This window comes from Chironomus tepperi, unplaced genomic scaffold (assembly GCF_022539635.2).
Source record: "Chironomus tepperi strain 1889 unplaced genomic scaffold, CSIRO-AGI_Ctep_v1 contig_349, whole genome shotgun sequence".
In the NCBI taxonomy this organism is placed as follows: Eukaryota; Metazoa; Arthropoda; class Insecta; order Diptera; family Chironomidae; genus Chironomus; species Chironomus tepperi.
In genome coordinates this window covers 745243-765317 of record NW_027226471.1, presented here as the reverse complement: position 1 = coordinate 765317, position 20075 = coordinate 745243, and the positions used below count along the sequence as shown (strand labels likewise).

The 20075-nt window shown below is 30.0% G+C and overlaps 4 protein-coding genes across 8 annotated transcripts in view; 3 read left to right on the top strand and 1 right to left on the bottom strand.

The window, feature by feature from the left end:
- Positions 1-4196, top strand: part of LOC139094074 (homeobox protein PKNOX2-like) — a 39139-nt gene extending 34943 nt beyond the window's left edge. For 3 of the 5 annotated variants that reach the window (XM_070644983.1, XM_070644984.1, XM_070644985.1), the window contains exons 4-8: positions 1752-1908; positions 2041-2319; positions 2392-2910; positions 2995-3133; positions 3203-4196. In XM_070644983.1, the coding sequence (XP_070501084.1) occupies positions 1752-1908; positions 2041-2319; positions 2392-2910; positions 2995-3133; positions 3203-3456 (1348 nt within the window). In that variant the 3' untranslated portion in view covers positions 3457-4196. The remainder of the gene's footprint in view (positions 1-1751; positions 1909-2040; positions 2320-2391; positions 2911-2994; positions 3134-3202) is intronic. The other 2 variants (XM_070644986.1, XM_070644987.1) reach the window with 2 other exon arrangements.
- A 2356-nt stretch (positions 4197-6552) lies between these two features.
- On the top strand, positions 6553-8634 carry ZC3H3 (Zinc finger CCCH domain-containing protein 3). The gene is given in 4 exon segments (XM_070645035.1): positions 6553-7367; positions 7430-7709; positions 7711-8124; positions 8181-8634. Coding segments are annotated over 4 exon segments (1548 nt in total). The 5' UTR covers positions 6553-6750; the 3' UTR covers positions 8418-8634.
- On the bottom strand, positions 8589-10070 carry LOC139094112 (LETM1 domain-containing protein 1). Its single transcript, XM_070645036.1, has 4 exons — positions 9883-10070; positions 9436-9816; positions 9084-9372; positions 8589-9001 (listed from the first exon to the last, which is right to left on the bottom strand). Exons 1-4 carry the CDS (start codon positions 9972-9974, stop codon positions 8675-8677), a joined length of 1089 nt encoding a protein of 362 aa, XP_070501137.1. The 5' UTR covers positions 9975-10070; the 3' UTR covers positions 8589-8674.
- A 193-nt stretch (positions 10071-10263) lies between these two features.
- Positions 10264-19563, top strand: LOC139094123 (uncharacterized). The gene is made up of 6 exons (XM_070645055.1): positions 10264-10807; positions 11801-11949; positions 17290-17451; positions 17810-18017; positions 18643-18838; positions 18952-19563. Exons 1-6 carry the CDS (start codon positions 10765-10767, stop codon positions 19160-19162), a joined length of 969 nt encoding a protein of 322 aa, XP_070501156.1. The 5' UTR covers positions 10264-10764; the 3' UTR covers positions 19163-19563.
- The last annotated feature ends 512 nt before the right edge of the window (positions 19564-20075 follow it).

Sequence of the window (20075 nt, the reverse complement as noted above, 5' to 3'; positions counted from 1 at the left end):
TGTATTTTATTTTATATATATGTATGAGCATATATCTATTGAAGTGTAGGGTGAACATTGAGTATCAAAAAAATTTGTGTCTGTTTGATAGAGGGAGGGAGTGAGAGAGGATATCATCAATGTTATTATCGAGTATAGAGGAATGAGAAAAGAAAATATTTTTGTTTCTATTTTCCGATTCAAAATACTTTTTTCCTTTAAATCCATTTTGATTCGATCAAAATGCTTGAAATAAAAAAGATTACACACATTTTACCGAATCTCATTAGTTTTGCTTTCTCCTTCTCTCAATCTCATCTCATTTTCTTTCCTTTTTCAAAGCATATATCCATTGATAGACACATAGATAGTTGAAATGAGATATCGAAATACATAATTTTCTATTCTGAACTTGCTGATCGTTTGAAATTTTTAGTAGCATATCGAAAGCAGAAATTTCTTTCCTGCTGTATGCAATGAGATCGATGGAGATTGCAAATTACAAGTTAATGTCTTCCTGAAATTCTACAGATGGCTCAAGGGGAATATTAAAGCATACATTGACTACATTTAAAATTGAAGTATGGTGGATTTTTTTAAGAAATATTAGAACACTGAAAATATATGGATGCACATTCTTCTGCTGCAGTATTTTACATTCACCCCAATAGTATTCCTTATACTCATCTCCATAAATTGAATGTTTTCTCAATATGAATTACATTAGAGAATAAATTTCTGCATATAAATATATTTATTTACATTCACACTAGCTTACTTGTCAGTCGCCGAGCAATTCCTTCACGGATATGTGCAATCATACAAGTTCTCATGTTCAGAAGCTCTTCAATTCTCTGCAATAAAGCTTACATTGTTGTACATTTCACTTTAACTGGATATACTTATCTCTGATCTGATTTAATTTTAATTTGTCTACATTTCTAATTTTTTAAATATAATTCAATAAATTTGGATGCCTTAATTAAGTAAATAAACTGTTATATGCGCTTTGTTCCATGAACATTACTTTTCAACTTGTTTTCTGGCTCTGTTGAACAATAAAATTTATTCTTATAGTATTTATTCTATTTTTCATGCATTTCCAAGCATAAAATAGTACAAGAAGGGAAATATAAGAAGAGAAAATTTTCATTGTATGAATGAAATATTTATTTGATGAATAAAGAGCGTTATGCATTTATGTGCAGTTTTTCTTCTTGATCCAATATTTTTGCTCCTCTTTTTAGTTTGCTTTTTTTATGCAGAATAAGAAGACATAGATATTTCCACCTCATTTTCAATGCTCAATTGAGTGAAAAAATTGTACATATATGCATGATGCAATGCTGGATGTATGAAAGTATTTTAAAATTTAATAAATTTTACACCATTTTTCAATATTTGGAATTCATTGAGAGTTAGGAAGGATGAATGAACTTTTAGAATACAAATGAAAGGTTCACTCATAAAGTTTTTAATTAATTCATTTGACGGCAAGTGCTAAATGTTAATTCAGCTCAATTGATTGCCAACAAAAGGAACGACAATTGAAGAAAATTCATTTCACGATTTGCTTCATTTTAATTTAAATAATAAACGATAAAAAGTTGTAATTCGTGCATTTATTCGCAAAACAATAAAAACAACAATGTCTTTAAATTCTTTCATTGATATTCAATTTTTTGTTAATGAACTTCGGGATCGATTGATTGAGCATTTATTGAATTCTTAATAATATAAAGTTTGCTTTCTTTTTCTTTGCCTGCCTTTAGACACCCTCTCTTCTCACTGCTGGCACTTCTATTGGAAAAATGTGAGCAAGCAACACAAGGCTATATTTCATCCAATTCATCATCAAACTCATCCGCTTCAAGTCCTGACGGGTCCACAAACAATAATGTGAGCGATAGTTTTTCTAGAGATATTCAAGTAAGTATTGATCCTTCATATAGATCTATATTGTGTGAATTGACATTCATGCAGTGTGAAAGCCAAGATTCCATTCTACTCTGATCGAGACAAATCAATTGACCAAAAATTTCAAAAACTTTCAATTCACAGGCTTTTGTACAACTATTAGAGAAAGAAAAACGTCCACTTTTAACAAACAATCCAGAACTAGACGGGCTTATGATAAAAGCTCTTCAAGTACTTCGCATTCATCTATTGGAACTTGAGAAAGTTCAAGAGTTATGTCGAGATTTCTGCACTCGTTATATAGCATGTTTGCGTGGCAAAATGCAATCGGAAAATTTATTAAGATCTGATTACCCAATGGAGCATATAAGCAATAGTAATATGTCTAACTCAAATAGTCCAGTCAATAGTCCCGTGGATCAGGTAAAATATATTAGTGCTATAAATTAGAATCTGATTTTACATCGACATTAATTGTGGATATTCATTGAACAGGAAACATTATCGAATCAGCAGAATTTCTTTCAAAATAATAACAGCAACAGTGATTTTTTAGCGAATACGAATGATGATTACTCAAATAACAATGGAAATAGTAATCATGGCTTCATAAACAATCGCGCAACACACACAAATCATCATTTAAATTCTCCAAATGGAATAGACGGTTCATTAAATTTATCAAATCCTGAAATTAATATTCCCATATTAGCAGCCAGTGGCGGTGCAAATGCATCACTTGTGGGTGGTGGAATTCCATCAACACATCCGCATCAAATTCTTGGATCAACGCCACTTAGTCAAATAGGATGTCCTCCATTAAATCTCGAACAATATTCAGCTCAATTATCACCGTCATGCGGTGATTCGGAAGATGAAATTGATTCAGAATTAGAGTCAAATGCCGACGAAATGGGATCAAATTATTCGCTGCATTCGAAACGTCAAAAGCGTGGAATTTTACCGAAACATGCAACAAGTGTTATGAGGGCTTGGCTATTTCAGCATTTAGTGGTAATATAAATAAATCATTTCGTGTTCTCAACGATAGCACTTTTGCACATTCATATTTTATTTCCTTTTTCCACATGTATGTAGCACCCTTACCCGACCGAAGATGAAAAGCGTGCGATAGCTGCACAAACAAACTTGACACTTTTACAAGTAAATAATTGGTTTATCAATGCACGACGACGCATATTGACACCTATGTTAGAGCACGCGTCGGATAGTTCATGTAAGTATAAAAATTCTATTAAAATTTAGTTGAAAATGGAAAAAACAATTTTGAAGAAATTTAATTTAGCTAATGCCAAAAAATCGCCAGAACAGCAACAAACAGATCAGCAGATAGCCAAACGATTTTGGAGTGAACAATTATCAAATTCTCAACATCCAATTCAACTTGATGCAAACATTGAAAATATAAGTGCAAATATTAATCGCATGGATTCCGAAAGATTGTTGGCCATAGTGACACAGCACAAGCTTCAACAACAATTTTATAGTTCCGATGAAAGTAATGATGATGCCGCTTTACTTGTTAATCAACAACGTTAAACATAGATTTTGCATGCAGACACAAAACCTTTATGAGAAAACGTCCACCAAAATAACTTAGATGAGAAATGAAAATTGAAATTTATGGAAATAGAATGAGAAAAAAATTGTATACTATTTTAAAATCATCTAGGATTTTAATGTTATTTTTTTTTGCAAAAAGTGAATTGAAATTACTAAGAAACATGGGATTTAAAATGGAAGTGGATTCGTGAGGTAAGAAATTATTTTATCCGATGGAACATTCCTTAACAATTGGTAATTTCTACATGACGACAAATAATATTAAAATATCTATGAAGAATCCCACACTGATGTTATATGAATATTCAGGCAGACAGACCACCCATCCTATCCACTTTCATATTAAGTCGAATAATTTTTATTAAGAAAATGCTTCCGAAATACTTGAAACTCTTAAGTTGCAATTACATAAATTTAATAGTATTTGATAAGAAAAGATAAATCCACTATCATAATTTTGTGTATACGAAATTCTTTAAAGTCATTTTTAAAAAAGAAAAACTGATGAAAATTGCCATTAAAAAGAAAGTTGATGGTAAAGAATGGAAAATTTGTAACAAATATACGTAAAGAAACTTTTCAGAATAATAATTAAAAATAATAATAATTATATTAATAAATTATAGTATTTAAGGCAGTTATAAGAAATGAAGTTGTGGCTACGATCGAGAGTGAAAATTCTGGAAAAAATTTTAAATTCGAATGAATTTTCTATTTAAAGAGAGAAATTTTAGTTTTTTTAAATTGAATTAAGTTCAACTTAAAATTTTTTGACCTTTAACTTTTTAATAGTAACATCGTCCATGTGACATAGCACCTCACGCAAATTTATCGTAAAGTTTGAGAACTTCAACTTGGCAATAATATTTAGAGGATAGTGATGGCTCCTCAGTGTATTGCGGTATGATTTTGTGTCTAGTGAATGCTCATTTGTACCTCGATTTTCAAACAATTAGTACTCAAGTAGTGGGAAATTATGAGTTTCTGGGAGAGTTAATAAAATTATCAGCTAAATCGACCAATAACAATGACTTTATGTTTATTAGAACCACAAGCACTATAGTGAAATTCAATGAAAATTCCAGAAAATTATCCAGAATTTTCACTCTCAATGTTCCTTCACCAAAAGAATATTTTTGGAAATTCACGAAAACTTACACCCCCACACACACAAAAAACAAGATTAATCTCAATTGTTCTCTTTAATGTGCCATAAATTCAATGATTTCAAAAAATGCTTTATATGATGAAACATAAAATAATTAATGCAATAGGAAAAGATGAAGAAAAAAAAATTTAAAAAAATATTTTAATAAAGATTACATTGTAAATTAATTCCTTAAATAATGATGATGATGATAACAATTTGAATACGAAGAAAAAAATGAAACTGATATACGTAAAATGTCTCTTGATGAGTCTCATTATTAAATGATATAAACTAATATATATATTTTAATTGATCATCATTTTTAAATCTTTAAGAAAAAGAAAAATGTATAAGAGAAAATATTTCCATAAATGAAAGGAAGTAGTGATGTCACATCACGTCTACCAGTCTTTAATTAAGTAAGTAAATACAAAGAAACAAGTATACGTAAATGAAACAGAAAATTCATTACCTCAATAAACGTACTAATTTTTATGATTTTAAATATGATGAATAATAATGAGAAGATAAAAATGTGAAAAATTTTCATTTTACTTCCTCTTTTTAAAGCAAGGGAAATTTTATTTTTTATTCCTGACAGAGTTGATATCGTGGATATTTTTGCTTATTGGCATGAGGTGGTCCGGAACAAAAGGATTCGGCAAATTTAACTTTTCACGGTAATAAGGGGTCAAAAACAGTGACTACAATGTGCTTCTCAAGGATCTGGTTATATCCCGAGAAGACAATGAACATACTTAATTTTACTGATTGAGTATAAGTACTCATTAGCACGCTGATTTAGGGTATACTCATTATCTGTTAGGGTATCTTGTTGATGTCAGTAGCAAAATTATTCGGTTAATGAAACAAAGCCAAGCAAAATAATACACAGAGCTCGAAGTCGATTCAGATTTTGTATGTAAAAGTCGACTTGAGTCGACCTAAATCTATTTAAAATTCGAGTCGACTTCGAGCTCTGAAAATGCACACTATTGAGTAATTACAAGAAATAAGTAGGGGTAAAGATAATTTGGACTCCTCAATTTTACTCAATATCCATAAATCAACTCTGGTCCTTAAAGGTGTCTTGTGATAAACAACAGTTCCTACTCACAATTTCTCTCTGACACCACTTAAATGTCTTTTTTTATTTTTTAAATATGAATTTCTCTTTCATTGCTCAAATTTCAAGTCAGTATTAAGGTAAAAAAAAAAATTATAAAGTAAAAGAAAATTGTAAAAAACCTTTGATCGTATACGAAAGTAACCAAAAAACAATTAACGTGAAAAATTATCACTTTTTGGCTCATTCACTAAATTTTTAATTATTATCCCCTATTTTCAATAGTTTTATAATGCTTTATGCGAATTTTAGCGATGACAGTGAAACAAAATAGACGACGAAAAAAGCCTCAGTTTGATGTTATATCAAATGCTGTGATAATTCAATGAATACATTTTTGTTAAAATAGAATTTTTAATTTTTTCATAAAAAAAGAAGTAACTTGACATGATTTCATATTTTCTTTTTGGATGCTTTTGCAAATTTCTGGCTTGAATAGACGACAAAAGATTCATTTGGGCATAAATTACTTATTTTTTGTAAAGAGTTTAAAACATCGAATAAATTTTAAGTAAAACAAATTTTGAGTCAAAATAATGAATGTATACTATCATGAAATTGAAATAAAATTCTTTAACATAGCTACTTATTTGACCAGCTCTTTCATTCCTTTACATTTTCAGATCGTTTCTTACAGGCTTATATTGCTCACGTGTTCATGCTTTCAAAACTAAAGGGGGTTGTTTGCACTCAAAATTTCTTCATAACTGTAACGGTTATTTCAAATTTGAAATTGACATTTGTAGGTTTTGAAAGCGCTTGAAAAGTTGTTTACTTTGCAAGTCTTCATTGTGAATTCACTGTGAATTTTAATAAAATTAAACTTACTCTTTAACTCGCAGAAAGTATCAAATTAAATATTTTAAAGTGTAATAAGTACTTCTAATTGTTAAATATATTGAAATCATCGTTAATTAAGAAAGTTTTAATGCTTTTTAAAAAAATTCCTTGAAAATTAATTTCCTGATCATCTAATCGTAGATAAAGTATAGTTATGGAGCAGCCAAAATCATCGACGATATTTATTAATCCAAAGTTTAAAAATGCTTACATAAATCCAAATTTTCTGAAGAGTAATTCAAATACAATTCACGTGAATCCAAGATTTTTGCAGCACATAAATGAACAACAAATTCTCCAGCAGCAACAAACTCAGGCCATAAATGTAGCACAATCTAAGCCAATAGTTTCAGATATTAATAGAAATGCCATTATTAAGAATACAAAAAGATCTCTTATACGAGCTCCTGCAAAAATTGAGAATAAAAATGTTCAAGGTCAAAAGCCAGTTCCAGTAAATTTTGCAAGGAAAATGAACTTAATTAAAATAAGCAACACAAAATTAGTTAATGCATCACATTTGATGAAGGAACAACAAAAAGAAAATGAGAAAATCAAAAAAGCTACAGAATCTCTCATAAAAACAAAGAAGCTATTGAAAAAATCGGAAGCTGAACGATCAATCTATAAATTGGATAGGACGAAATCAAGTCCTGGATCATGCAAGAAGAAAAAGAAGATCGTCAGTACATATTCAATACGTCGAATTGATTCTGCTGATAAACTTACACCAAAAAAAGTTCTCGTCACTGGCCATAAATTACTCAAGTCGTAAGTCCATAATTTTTATCAAAACTAACCATTGCGCAATAAATCTTAAATGTTTGTTTTAGGGAAAGTTCGTCAAGCCGTTCATCATCAAAGAATAAGAAAATGCTTATGGTTAATATTAATGGTGTTTTATATAGATCAACAAGTAATAAGCTAGAAAAGAATTCGATTTCTCCGAAAAGCAAGGAAGTAGCATCGTCATCGAGTGAAAAATTGCTCATCATTAGAGGTCAAAAGTTCGTTTTAGATTCTTCAGGGACAAAACTTAAGCGTGATAATGAGAATGTCAATAAGAATTTGTCAAGAATTGATATTGGTGGATTAACATACAAGAAGAAAGGCTTCAAACGGGTCATATGAGATAGACAACAGTCATCAAGTCAGGAATCATCTTACATTGGCAAAAACAAAGAGCATAACACTTCTTCAGCGTGGCAAGTTACAAGCTACGAATATGATTTGCCCAGTTTATCGTCGACTTGGAAAGTGCTTAGCCTATGCAAATGGAAGGTGTCCAAAAGTCCATGACCCACGCTATGTTATCGTTTGTCCAAATTTCATTAAAGGATCCTGCAAAAATGAAAAGTGCCTTCTTTCTCACAATGCTAATCTTCATAAAATGCCCGTCTGCAAATATTACCTGAAAGGACAATGCCTAAAGACTAGAGAAAATTGCTTGTATCTTCACAAGAAGCTAACGGATGGAACCAAACTTTGTGTAGAATTTGTGAAGGGTTATTGTCCATTAGCGGACAAAGTGAGTAGCTTAATATATTTAATTTCTTTATTGTGTATGGAATGTCTGTCTTTTAGTGTAATTTACTTCATGATTTCCCGGAAAAAGGCAATAAGAAGTATTCTTATGTAAGCAAGAAGAAGGCTGAAAGCGGGAAGAAGAAGGAAGTTCCAGCACCGTCAAATACTCCAATTACGCCACCGCCATCAGATGCTCGATATTTTGAAGAATCAAGTTCATCAGCACAAATAATTCAAAATATCCCGAAGTTCACCAAGACTGCTCCTTCATTGCCAGATTTTATCAAAATTTAGTTTTGGTTCCGGTTAAGTTTAACAGAATATTTCTGTGATTTATATTTTTGTCTTTTTTAATACGCTTCTTTATCAGGCGGATGTTACGGTAAGTAGCTGATAAGATTTTTTTCCCCCGTAATCCACAAATCGTTGATATTTTATGGAAAAGAGCTTTATGATGCCAATAAATTAATAAAATAAAAGAAAATGATTTATTTCCAAAAAACAAAGACAAACAGACTAGACTAAGTTATTTTTTAATTCCTTCATCGTCTTCATTTATGAGTCAATCTCCAATTGTTCGGATGATTATAGGTTAACAGAATCGGTAAATGTAAATACAAACTGATACATTCAGTTCCAATGTTTAAGGAGACCGTTAGCCATTCTTGCAGCCATTGAATCATTTCCTCTTGTGGCAAACTAACAGGATTTAAGCCACGCAAGTAACAAGCTGTCGTTAAAGCATCAATAGATAAATTGTGTACACCACCTTCATTCTTTATCGCTAAGTCCATATTATGCATCATGTAACAGTGCTCAGAAAGTCTTACTCGTTTTAAATAAAAAGTATGAATGCCATGAAGCTTACAGAGATATGTCTGAAAATAAGAAGACATGTTAAAATGTGCCAGAATGTAAAATAGTTCAAGTTATGCTAATTGGATGTAGTTAGATGCTTACTAAATGAGATGATGACAAACTGTCGATATGATAGGGTCTATGTAGAAAAATATTTTTAATTTCAATGATCTCACTCGGTGATGGATGTAATCCACTTCCTATTAGTCCTAAAACATAATTAAATTCTTTATGACATGGTGATAAACTAGTCGAGTCGAGCCTCTCTTGTAATTTTCGAAAAATCTTTTTGTTATAATATGTTCGATCTTTGAGGTATAATTCTTGAAATTCGACCCGTTGTTGAAGATTCCAAAAATGTGATGTTAGAAATGTACGAGGATACATGTATCTGAAAAATGTATTAAGTTATGACAGCTTTCACAATTATGATGAAATTTTTCATGGAACTTACGCAATTGGAAATATCACATAGTTGGCAAAAGGCAGGGCAGCAATAAGTAAAACTGGTGCAACCTTCATTATATCTTTGGGTGTTTGATGCATTAATTCCATTTCTTTTCTCGTCAATGCTTTGATTCCTCTGCTATTGGCAATTGATGTTATTTTGAAAAACTTCTTCATATCCGCATAGAAATCTTTTACTCCAATCATGAATACACGATAGACGTGCATAGCACTTGGAAAATTCTTTTCCAGCACTTTGTCATAATTCTGGATGTAGTTGAAAAATCTTGCAAAGAAATATTGTCTGACATTTTCACGGCTGTATTTCTTATGTCTATCTGTTGTATCAACTAGAGATTTCTCTTCAGACACATTTGGTTTGTTATCACTATTAATTCATGTTAATCGACATTTAAATTATTAAAAATTCTTTTCTTATTACTTAACATCTTACCTATAAAATTTTACACGTAATTTCTGGACAACCGGTACTTGTCGTATAAATCTATGTTGCCGATACAAACTCCGAATCAAAACTATTGACATTTTTGGATAAATTATAATTTGGTTCTCTTCGTTTACAGCATAATTTGGTTTTTAATGTTTTTATTTTGATTATTTTCCATGACAAGCTGACTTCGTTAATTGAAAGCTTTTTTAGACTTTAATTCAAATATTATAAAACCGTTAAAATATCAAAATTCACACGTGGTTGGAATATTGGAAAATGGAAAAATCTCTTAAAAATTCGAGAAAATGTGTTTGTGGGAAAACTCAACCAATAAAAAAATTTTCAGTTCGTGATTAGCATCGTAGTAGTAAGGCCGCACAAAAACGAAATTAAATTTGTGCAAAATAAAAATGCATCTAAAATCACTTTAAAATGTGTGAAATCATAAGAATATTGTGTGAAAATCAACAGCTGATTATGTGAAAATCTTGTTGATATCGAATCTTTATGATTTCCACCATATTTTAAATTAAATATTAAATAGAAGTGAGAAAAAAGAAATAAAAAAAATTTAAAGTGAACAAAAGAAACAAACATTTTTGTGTAGGTATGTGCAAGCCCCAAAAGTATCAAGTGAAATGAAATTAAGATAAAATGAAGAATAAAGTAATTTTCTGCACTATGTAAATGTATCACGTGAAAACAAACAATTATAGTACTATGTGAGAAACGTTTTGAGTTTTGCGAATATATCCAGTTGAGAGCAGTGAAAAGAAAGAAAAGGAAAAGAAGAAAAGAAAATTTTCTTAAAGTTCATATGTGAAAAAAGTCATAACAAATTTTCAATCATTCAGTCAGTGAAAATATCAAGAGGAAACGTTTGAAATGGATACATATTTTTTAGATGACGACCACTTTGCAATTTCTGGTAAGAAGTCGTTCTTATTCCTTTATACTTTTATCGTGTAAAAACACACATCAAACTTGTTGAAGAGTACACGGGAGGAGGGATGTACTGACACTCAAATTTTTTTCTCTCCTTGATTATCATAATTTTTCTTCGCCAGACAGAGCATATATAAAGAAGAAAAAAATATATGATAAGCTAGAAGAAAGAGAAGGTAAAAATTATTTCTGACAGGTCGAGCGTTACAGAAACTTTGTCTGGTGTTGTTTGTATATATTATTGACATAGGAAAGGTCTTTGGTAAAAAATTTATAAATAGAAATAATTTTGAATGTGTCAGTTTGTTGATATTATCAACAGTTTTCCTTACTATTCAATAAATACAGTCATGTTGTGGATAATTTGCATTCATACTTTGTTGCTCAAACTTTTTTGGCACACATTCGAGACTCTTTCGGTAAAGTGTTGAATGCTTTTTGGCTTCTGCTCAATTTTTCAATTGATGATTTCGAAGTAATGTTGCATAAGAGGAGTTAAAGTAATCGCGAATTTCAAGATATCCTTAAAACTTATAATCTGAAATCAAATTTAATGGATTGAATGAAGGAATTTGTTATAACGTTCATTTGAGATTTGAATAATATTTATTTTACATAGTTGAAAACCCCTTTTCATACAAAAGTTCAATCTGTATTTGAACTCTGATGAATAAACATTTCATTTATTTATAAATCCGTAAGGAAGTCGTTTTAATTAAACTACATTTACCACAATTATATAATAATTTATTTTGTGTTTTAAAATAATGGGGTCGTCTAATTAGCAGTCAGATCTTGTTAATACAGACAGCTGAGATTCTCTGATAAGAAATTAGAAAACAAAAATATTTACGTTTTTCCTGTATACTTTAATAAATCATATCCAAATCCATAATTACTTCTATCGTACACTAGCTTAGAGTTATATACCTTATTAGCATATCAACTGATTTCTTTTTAACTTAAAAATTCACAGGAATCACAATATTAACGATCCAGCTGATTTTCTTCTTAATTGCGGCAATTTTCCAACTGGATAAACTGACAGATTTTGCAGGAGGAATTAATTTTATTATAGTCGCTCTTCTCACATTCTTTTTAGGTCAAATAAATCGTAAAAGTAAGGTGAGTTTAAGAAAAAAAAAATACATGAATTTTTTATCTTGTAAAATTCGATGGCAATTTTATGTCAAATCAATAAAATGATTTTCTTCTTCAAAAGCTCTTGCAATATATTTTTCCATTTTCTTCCTTTATTTTTAATTTCAAGAAAATTTCCGGTCATTTAATTTTCATTTACTATAATTGTTTCATTGTAATTACCAATGTATTTTTCATGGGAATCTGCAAGTGTTGCAGTAAATTGACTGAAAATCGACAATTTATCAATCAAGAATGTTAACATTTAATTAAATTTTCAGCAATATTTATTTTTGTGGACTTGATTGATTTTAATTTAAATTGGGAAACCATCATGCTGGCCTTTTTATTATCGATTTGCACTAATTACATGACTTACAACAATCACGAACAGCTTTTATGCGTATAAATATTTTAAATGACGTCAAATCCAGGTTTAAACTGCCATAAAAAATCCTGAATTACCTATTTACAATGCAAATAGTATTATTCTTTATTACTCATGAACCTTTATGAAATGTGCATTTTTCCTCTCTAAATCTCAGTGAAACTTGAATAATTTAAGAGCTTTTAATACTCACTCATAAAAAACCTTCTTCACTTCACAAAAAAACATTTCTTGTTCCACAACAAAAGAATATTCAGCAAAGCTTTTAAAAAGTTTGTTATTCACAAAGTGAAAGAATTCTTGATTTTTAATCACCTCAAATTTTTCATCTCGAGACTCGACATGACACACAAAGCCAACAACAAAAAAGTTGAAAAATAATCTCTTGAAATATGTTAAGCATCAAAAAACTTTTGAATAGTTTTGGAGCTTGAAAAAATCATACGTTTATAACTCTAGTTTTGTGGCTGTTTATGTTCAAAATTATTTTATTATCATCAGCTATCCAATAATGTGCTTATTAGAATGGAATTTTAATGAAACCACAAAGCATTTTATGAATTTCATTAGGTTCCTTACTGTTCCTTACAAACTTTAATATGCTTAAACTGTTAAAAAATCGGAGAAGTCGGCATGGATTCTACGTAAAGGCGAGTCGGCTTTAATTGACTTTATCATACAAAATCAGAATCGACTTCAAGTTCTGGCTAATAAATGAAAAAACCTAAAAACTTTCATAATATTACTCCTACAATGCCATCATCAGGACATATTTCTAAATTTATTTTAGAATCCCTTTTTCAATATTGATCATGACATCAAAAATCAATAAACCCATTCAATATATAATGACCTTTACATTCACATGCCATCACATGGAAATAATGATAAGAATATTTTCAACATGATATATGGGATCACTTTTCTATAACATACAATTTTCACGGAAGTGAAAGTGTTTGGAGCTTTGTGCATTCTCTTGATACAAATAATAAGAGCAGGTAACATGAGGAATGAAAATATTAAAAGCATTGACAAATGTTTTCTAAGTATGAAGATATGTTGAGAGTTATTAAATTTAATTTCTAACTTTATGGAAGTATGCAGCCAGTTTCAATGTTATAGCTATTTAATCACTTAATTCAGTTGCAAAATAATACATAAATCAATCCAATTTCCATTGACTTTCAATACTACATACATTAAAAAATGTGCACAGTTTGAAGATTCAGTCGTTTAATTTCTAGAGCAATTGAAGGCATTTTCTTATGCAGCATCATATTTCATATCAATTTTGCTTCATGAAATATTAAACTGTTCTTTATGTCTACAGTTTAATTTTGTTAAAACGTTCTGAGGTTTCAGAGATTAAATCATATGTCTCTGCAGTACAACAGAGCAGTGCTTAATTCAGAGAAAGCGTTAGCTTTAAGAAGAAAATGTTTCTCTTTAGAATTATTCAGCAATTCATTTCAAAAAGTAAAATTGTATATTCATCCCTAAAGACTTAAAGGAATACTTTCAGCATTCACATATCATTAAAGATTAATGAAATTGAAATCATGTTGAAGCTTCCGTAATAGACTTAAAGACACAATTTTACAACAATGATCTTTAATGTTTGACATTCAGGAAGAGGAAATGTTCTTCCTATCATGTTGGATGACATGTTTCTGTTTTTAAATAAATTCAAATTACTTCAAAGTGGTTTATTATTCAAAACATGCATTTACTCAATGTATACACGATAGAATAGTTTATAATAACAACAAGTCTTGTAGAAACAGATACCATACCACATGAAAGTGCGAAAGAGATGTAAAAGAAGAAGTAGAGAATTTTAATCAAGTATATTGCAATATACTCTTCCATCCTATGCATGCTGAATTTTAAGGGTGATATTTTTCGTACAATTTGCATCAGAGTATTAATGTTATGATATTTCTACTTTCCTCAACAAGCATGTTGAACACTGTAACTCATTTTGTGAGCAAACAGAAAAAAATCAAATTAACAGGAATTCAATTCAATCAGTCAGACTGATGCAATTTATGAAAATCCAATTAAAAAGCATATGAACTGAATTAATTTAAAGTTAAAAAGCATGAAATTTTGATGCCAGCTGTTTAACTTATTAAAATGCTGTGTTCAATAAAAATGTTATAAAGCATGAAAATAATTTTAAATTGTGGTTAAAATATAAAGGGGGAGGAAGTCCAATTAAATACTGGAACATCACAATTGAATAGTTCCTACACAGTATCGTTTCCTACCTTAATCAAATCACATGTGCTTCTCATCTTTTGTATTCTACTTTTCCTTGATTCTCTTCATCTATCTATCATAAACTAACAATGTATGTTATGTAATGTACAATTTACCTAGAATCATAAAGTCACTTTAAAAGGAATGCACTTTAGTTTGATATTAAATTGAATTGTTGTTGAAATTCAAGAGGATTTGTGTCAATAGTGAGGTCTCATGATAATATGAATCCTTTCATTATATAAACGACATACGACCCAGAATAAATTAATTTTCTTTTTTATTGTCTACTCTAAGGATATATTCAGGGACTTTTGTGAATCAAAATTCTGGTCACCAGATAACAATAAAATTCATGCTTCACTTTTAGTCTACTTCTTAACTCAATGTTATCATCATCACCACACACACAGCTTTTTTAAAGGCTTCACTTGGTTCTACATAGAATGCTTTAAAAATTCTATTTATTTATCAACAGAAATCATAAAAGTTCCAGAAAATTGCAGACCTTTTTGTCGTGCTGTAAGATTTCAATTTTTCAACAACTTTTCACATTTTGATTGAAAAAAATGAGACAAAAGCAATCCTTAAAGCTTGATTGAGTTTTGAAAGAACTTTTGTTAGCTTTAAAACCACTAATCTCGTAAAGTCGACACTGAAAATGATGATGCCAGATTTGGCTCTATACCAATGTCAACTCAGCATCAACAAGTGTTCACCATAAGTCACACGGAACAAAAAGAAGTATTGTGAGAACGTGCAAATTGAAAAAAATATATTCAGCAATATTCATCGTCGGTTAATCATTTTCTGTGCATGTTAAAATATCAAAAATTGATAAGCGTAAAAATTAAAAATTAAATTGTGTCAAGGAAAGGTGAAATCAAAAATAAATTATGCAAATTTATCCTTTTTTACCTTAAATGTTCAATCGTATTGATAGAATTTTATATTCAGGTGAGCAATCGTATGCACTAAACTCGTGAAAATATTTTTATTATATTCAATTTATTTTATCACGTTTTCTTCTATCTAAAAAAATCTGTTTGCAAACATAAATTTCACCGCATTTCTGACAGAATAAAAAGTTGCAACATAAATATGTTGATTTCAGTATTATTGTTTAATTTTCAAACGACACATTTCAAAAACGTAGAGAAAGCAGACAAAGCAGCTTTCTGTAAAAATATTTCTTTCGAGACTAGAATCGACTGTGAAAATCATTTACGCTTCAGAAATCACCATGAATAGCTTAAGCTCCTACTTCCTTTAACAAACTGCTATTTTTTTCAATATTTTTCTTTTACCTCTCATACTCTTTTGCTTTTGGATATTCTATTATATCAAGCTTCTCAACTCGAGTAGAAAACTACAGCAACGATTCAAGTACTGAAAAGACTTGATGTATCTTGAGAATTTTTTCGCTTTTTTATGTGAGGAATTTTGTTTACAATTTTACAATATTTGGGTTTTGTAAATTTTATTTCTGCATTATTGTGACAGTTTATGTTTAGTATTAAAATGTAATAAACATCACTCATTTATGATATTATATGCAGAACTCGGAGTCAACTAGAATTCTCGACTTGACTCCAAAAGAAATTCATACGAATACGTAGGACTCTTGATGAAAAAAGCCAGCTAAATAAGGAGAATTATAATAATAAAAGAGATATAAGAGAAATAATTGCTGATGCTGAATAGGATGGAGAAAAATTTAAAATAAAATTTCCATACATGATGGTGACGTAGTAGAAATTTGGGGGTTTTTAGATATTTCTGAAGTTTTCTTTAATTTTACATACTTAATCAGGACATAACACGTGTACAACTGTTACCTAAATTTAAATTTATTCTTTGAATTAAAGGAAAATTAAAAAGTTTTTCAAAAGGTTGTCGTCCATTCTGAGTCGAATATTTCTATAAATATTGTAATCTTAGAATTCAAAAGCTGTGATCTCAAAAACATCAATATTCTGTTTATAAATCAAGCATAACCTTTTATTATAACAAAAATCATTCAATAATCCAATCATCACCTCTTCTTTCACCCCTTTATATCCTCGTCTTTGTCTATATTCAATCGAGATATTTTTAGTAGCTAAAAGGCAATAAATAAATGGAAAAAAGGGATTCCGAAGGTTAACTAGAAGCAAGTAAGCTCGAGAAATATCAAAAATCAATAAGTGCATCATTTAATTTTATTTCATCCATATATAACATCACAATGTCGTAAAATACACGCTATCGTAAGCTGATTCAACATGATGGATAATAAATTTTACAAACATAATGTACACATGCATGCATTGAATAGAATATAGACAAACGCCTGATGAATACAAAAATAAATTTTCAATGTTCTTCTGATGATGATGATGGTGATGATGGTGGTTGAAAAATATATGTTACATAGAAAAGAAGAAGACGTAAAAGCATGAAAAGGTGAAGTTGGCAAAAAGAGAAATTGCAAGGGAGGGAAAGAGAAATAAGAGAAAGCTTTTGCAAGAGCTTTTGATCTGATACTATCTGACAACAAATAAAGGAAATAGAAAGAATGAATAATAACAAATTGCAAATAAATTTATTGCCATTTATCCTATTATTAACTGTTGCCATCGTACATTTCTAGTTGAAATATAATTTATTTTCATCTTATTTTACGATTATAGCACTATGATTCGAGACAGCTTATGGTGACTGTTTTTGTGTGCTTATGGGGAGCAAGATTATCAGCATATTTGTTATATCGTATTATTAAAATTGGTAGAGATAAGCAATTTGAGGATAATAAGCGAAATGTCATACGATTTGCAATTTTCTGGACGTTTCAGGTAAATATTTATTTTAAAGAAGAATCTTAAAGCTTAAAGGTCATAAAAAGGTAGATTTTATCTGTACCTTTAGCAATTTTCTAATAGTCATCCCAGGTGACAAAACTCATTTTTCAATTTAATACATTAATAGATTTTGTCACTTTGTAACTTAATAGAAAACGATCAATGAACAATTTGAGAAGCTCAGTCTGAAATTTAATCTGATCTTAATTCATTTGACTCGCTTCTTCTTCTCATTGTCATTAACAACTGGCTTACAATGTGTTCTATTGTATAAAAGTTACCTCACTTTTTCCCATTCAACAATTTTGAAAATGTCACATGCCAATCTCTCTGTCTCTTTAACACAATACAGGCTGTTTGGGTTTTTATCGTTTCACTGCCCGTCATAATTGTCAATTCACCACGTCACTCACAACCGAATGCACCAAGAACGATGACTCCACTCGACTCAACTGGCAGTGGGATGTTTATTGTCGGCTTGTTAACAGAAACTTATAGCGATTTGCAAAAGTTTTCCTTTCGTCAAGATCCAGCTAATCAAGGAAAATTTTGCAATGATGGTGAGTTTTCAAATGATTTAATCATCACATTTCTATTTCATAAAAGTTTATCCATAAGTTTTCTTCTGTTTCATTTTTAAACTATAAATGGGCATTAAAAAGTTTTATGAAACTTGTGAAAAGGATCAATTTAATCATCATATTTTCATGTATAACTTTTGAATTTGAATTTTTCAAAAGCTGCTTAGTTATCAATTTAGAATATTTCCATTAGGGTCCGTTCACTTATCACGTAACGCGAAAAATTTACTTTTTGCCACATCTTCCTTTCGTAACAAAATCTAAACCCTCGCGCCCTCCTCTAAGACCGTTACGTTTTAAGTAAACGCCCCATTAGCACAATGACAATTAGTTTAAACAGGGGTAAAATTACGAAACTCTCAACAAAACTTACTTCTATTATTTAAAAAAAAATCGACATCGTCGTCTAATTTAGTATCGTATCGATAAAACTTTTCTACTCATAGCATTTTCATAGTTTAAGTAATGATGCTACCTTACCATAATAACCCAATTTACAAGCCCACATAAATGAAAATCGATGAAAATTTTTCTCTTTCTCTTTAAAAAAAATAATTGAACTGACCACAATTTTTACTGTTGCATTTGCTTCGCTCATCGATAGGTTTGTGGAAAATCAGCCGTCATCCGAACTATTTCGGCGAAATAATTTTGTGGTGGGGCGTATTCGTTATCTCGCTGAATGTTATTAAAGGCATTGAATGGATCGCAATTTTATCACCAATATTTACGACTTTAATTATTCTCTTCCTGTCTGGTATTCCTGTACGCGAGCGTGTTTCCGATGAGAAGTATAAAGAGTAAGTTAAGATATTTGCCTTCATTCCCATGATAAATTTTATCCTATTTAAGAGCAGTTGTTAATGTATAGTGTTTATTTTTCCATCTATTTTTTGCTGCTATCATATTACAGAAGCTTAGAGTATCGACGATACAAATTCAGTACATCTCCATTAATACCCATTCCGACATCAATTTATATGGAAGTGCCGAGGGCATTAAAATTTATTCTTTGCTGCGAATTTCCTCTTTATGATTCATATAAAATTACAAGAACGGATTCATCATATGGTGCAGGGTCTATGTCCATGACACACTCATATTCATATCAACATCACACATAGCAAAAGACTGGAGGAAATGTTTATGGTGTTACTCCAACCACTGGAGCAGGCGGAATTAGTGGTATTAATAATAAAAAATCTTGTTCATCAACGGCAGTAGCGTCAACATCTTCTTCCACGCACCACCACCACCATCATCATCACGAAAGCCATCATCATCATGACAGTCATCATCATTATGACAGTCATCATCATCATGACAGCTATCAGCAAAAAAACAGCGGCGTTGCATCATCATCCTCACGTCAGCCATGTTCGTCACATTATCGTGATATGTATGAAGAAATTCATGTGGACAATTCGCATCATGCTCAAATAACTACAATTTTGTGATCAAATTTAACGATAATAATGCGCAAGTATTATCATATAAAAATATTAATTACCTTACTTAAATTTAAAATATATTAAGAAAAGATTATTTTAATAAGAATTGAATAATCATGTTGTTTATATATAAAGTTGAATGTTTTTTTATGGAGAATTAAATTAAATTAAAATTGAATTAATTTTGAGAGACGAAAAGAAAACAAAAATTTTCAGAATATCTAATTGAAATAAAAGGAGCAAAATTTTAGTCATATCCCAATTGGAAGTGTTGCGGTATTCTCTTTATCTGCACGAAAACGTTGTTAAAATAATTATATACCTTTTTACGTGGTGTTTATGTACGCATCGCCTGCCGTATATAACGCAAATTTATTTCGGCAGAAAGAAAACATATGAAAGGCGTAGATACCTAAATTTTCACATTTATAGTATGAATTATGATTTCCTGAATGCTCCTATAAAAGTTGTTTTATAAATTGGCACAGATGATTATTATAGCCATAATTTTATTTAAAATTTCATTTCTTTATTTTGAATCATGATCTAATTTTTATTTTATTCTCTAGATAAATTGAATATCTTA

Bases quoted from the DNA above. Each gene is read 5' to 3' on its own strand.
- LOC139094112 (XM_070645036.1), bottom strand. From the start codon at position 9,974: ATGTCAATAGTTTTGATTCGGAGTTTGTATCGGCAACATAGATTTATA. The intron at 9,817-9,882 runs GTAAGATGTTAA...ATGAATTAATAG, and splicing joins TTACGTGTAAAATTTTATAG to TGATAACAAACCAAATGTGT. The intron at 9,002-9,083 runs GTAAGCATCTAA...TCTTATTTTCAG, and splicing joins GTTTGTCATCATCTCATTTA to ACATATCTCTGTAAGCTTCA.
- LOC139094123 (XM_070645055.1), top strand. From the start codon at position 10,765: ATGGATACATATTTTTTAGATGACGACCACTTTGCAATTTCTG. The intron at 10,808-11,800 runs GTAAGAAGTCGT...AAAAATTCACAG, and splicing joins CGACCACTTTGCAATTTCTG to GAATCACAATATTAACGATC. The intron at 18,018-18,642 runs GTGAGTTTTCAA...GCTCATCGATAG, and splicing joins AGGAAAATTTTGCAATGATG to GTTTGTGGAAAATCAGCCGT.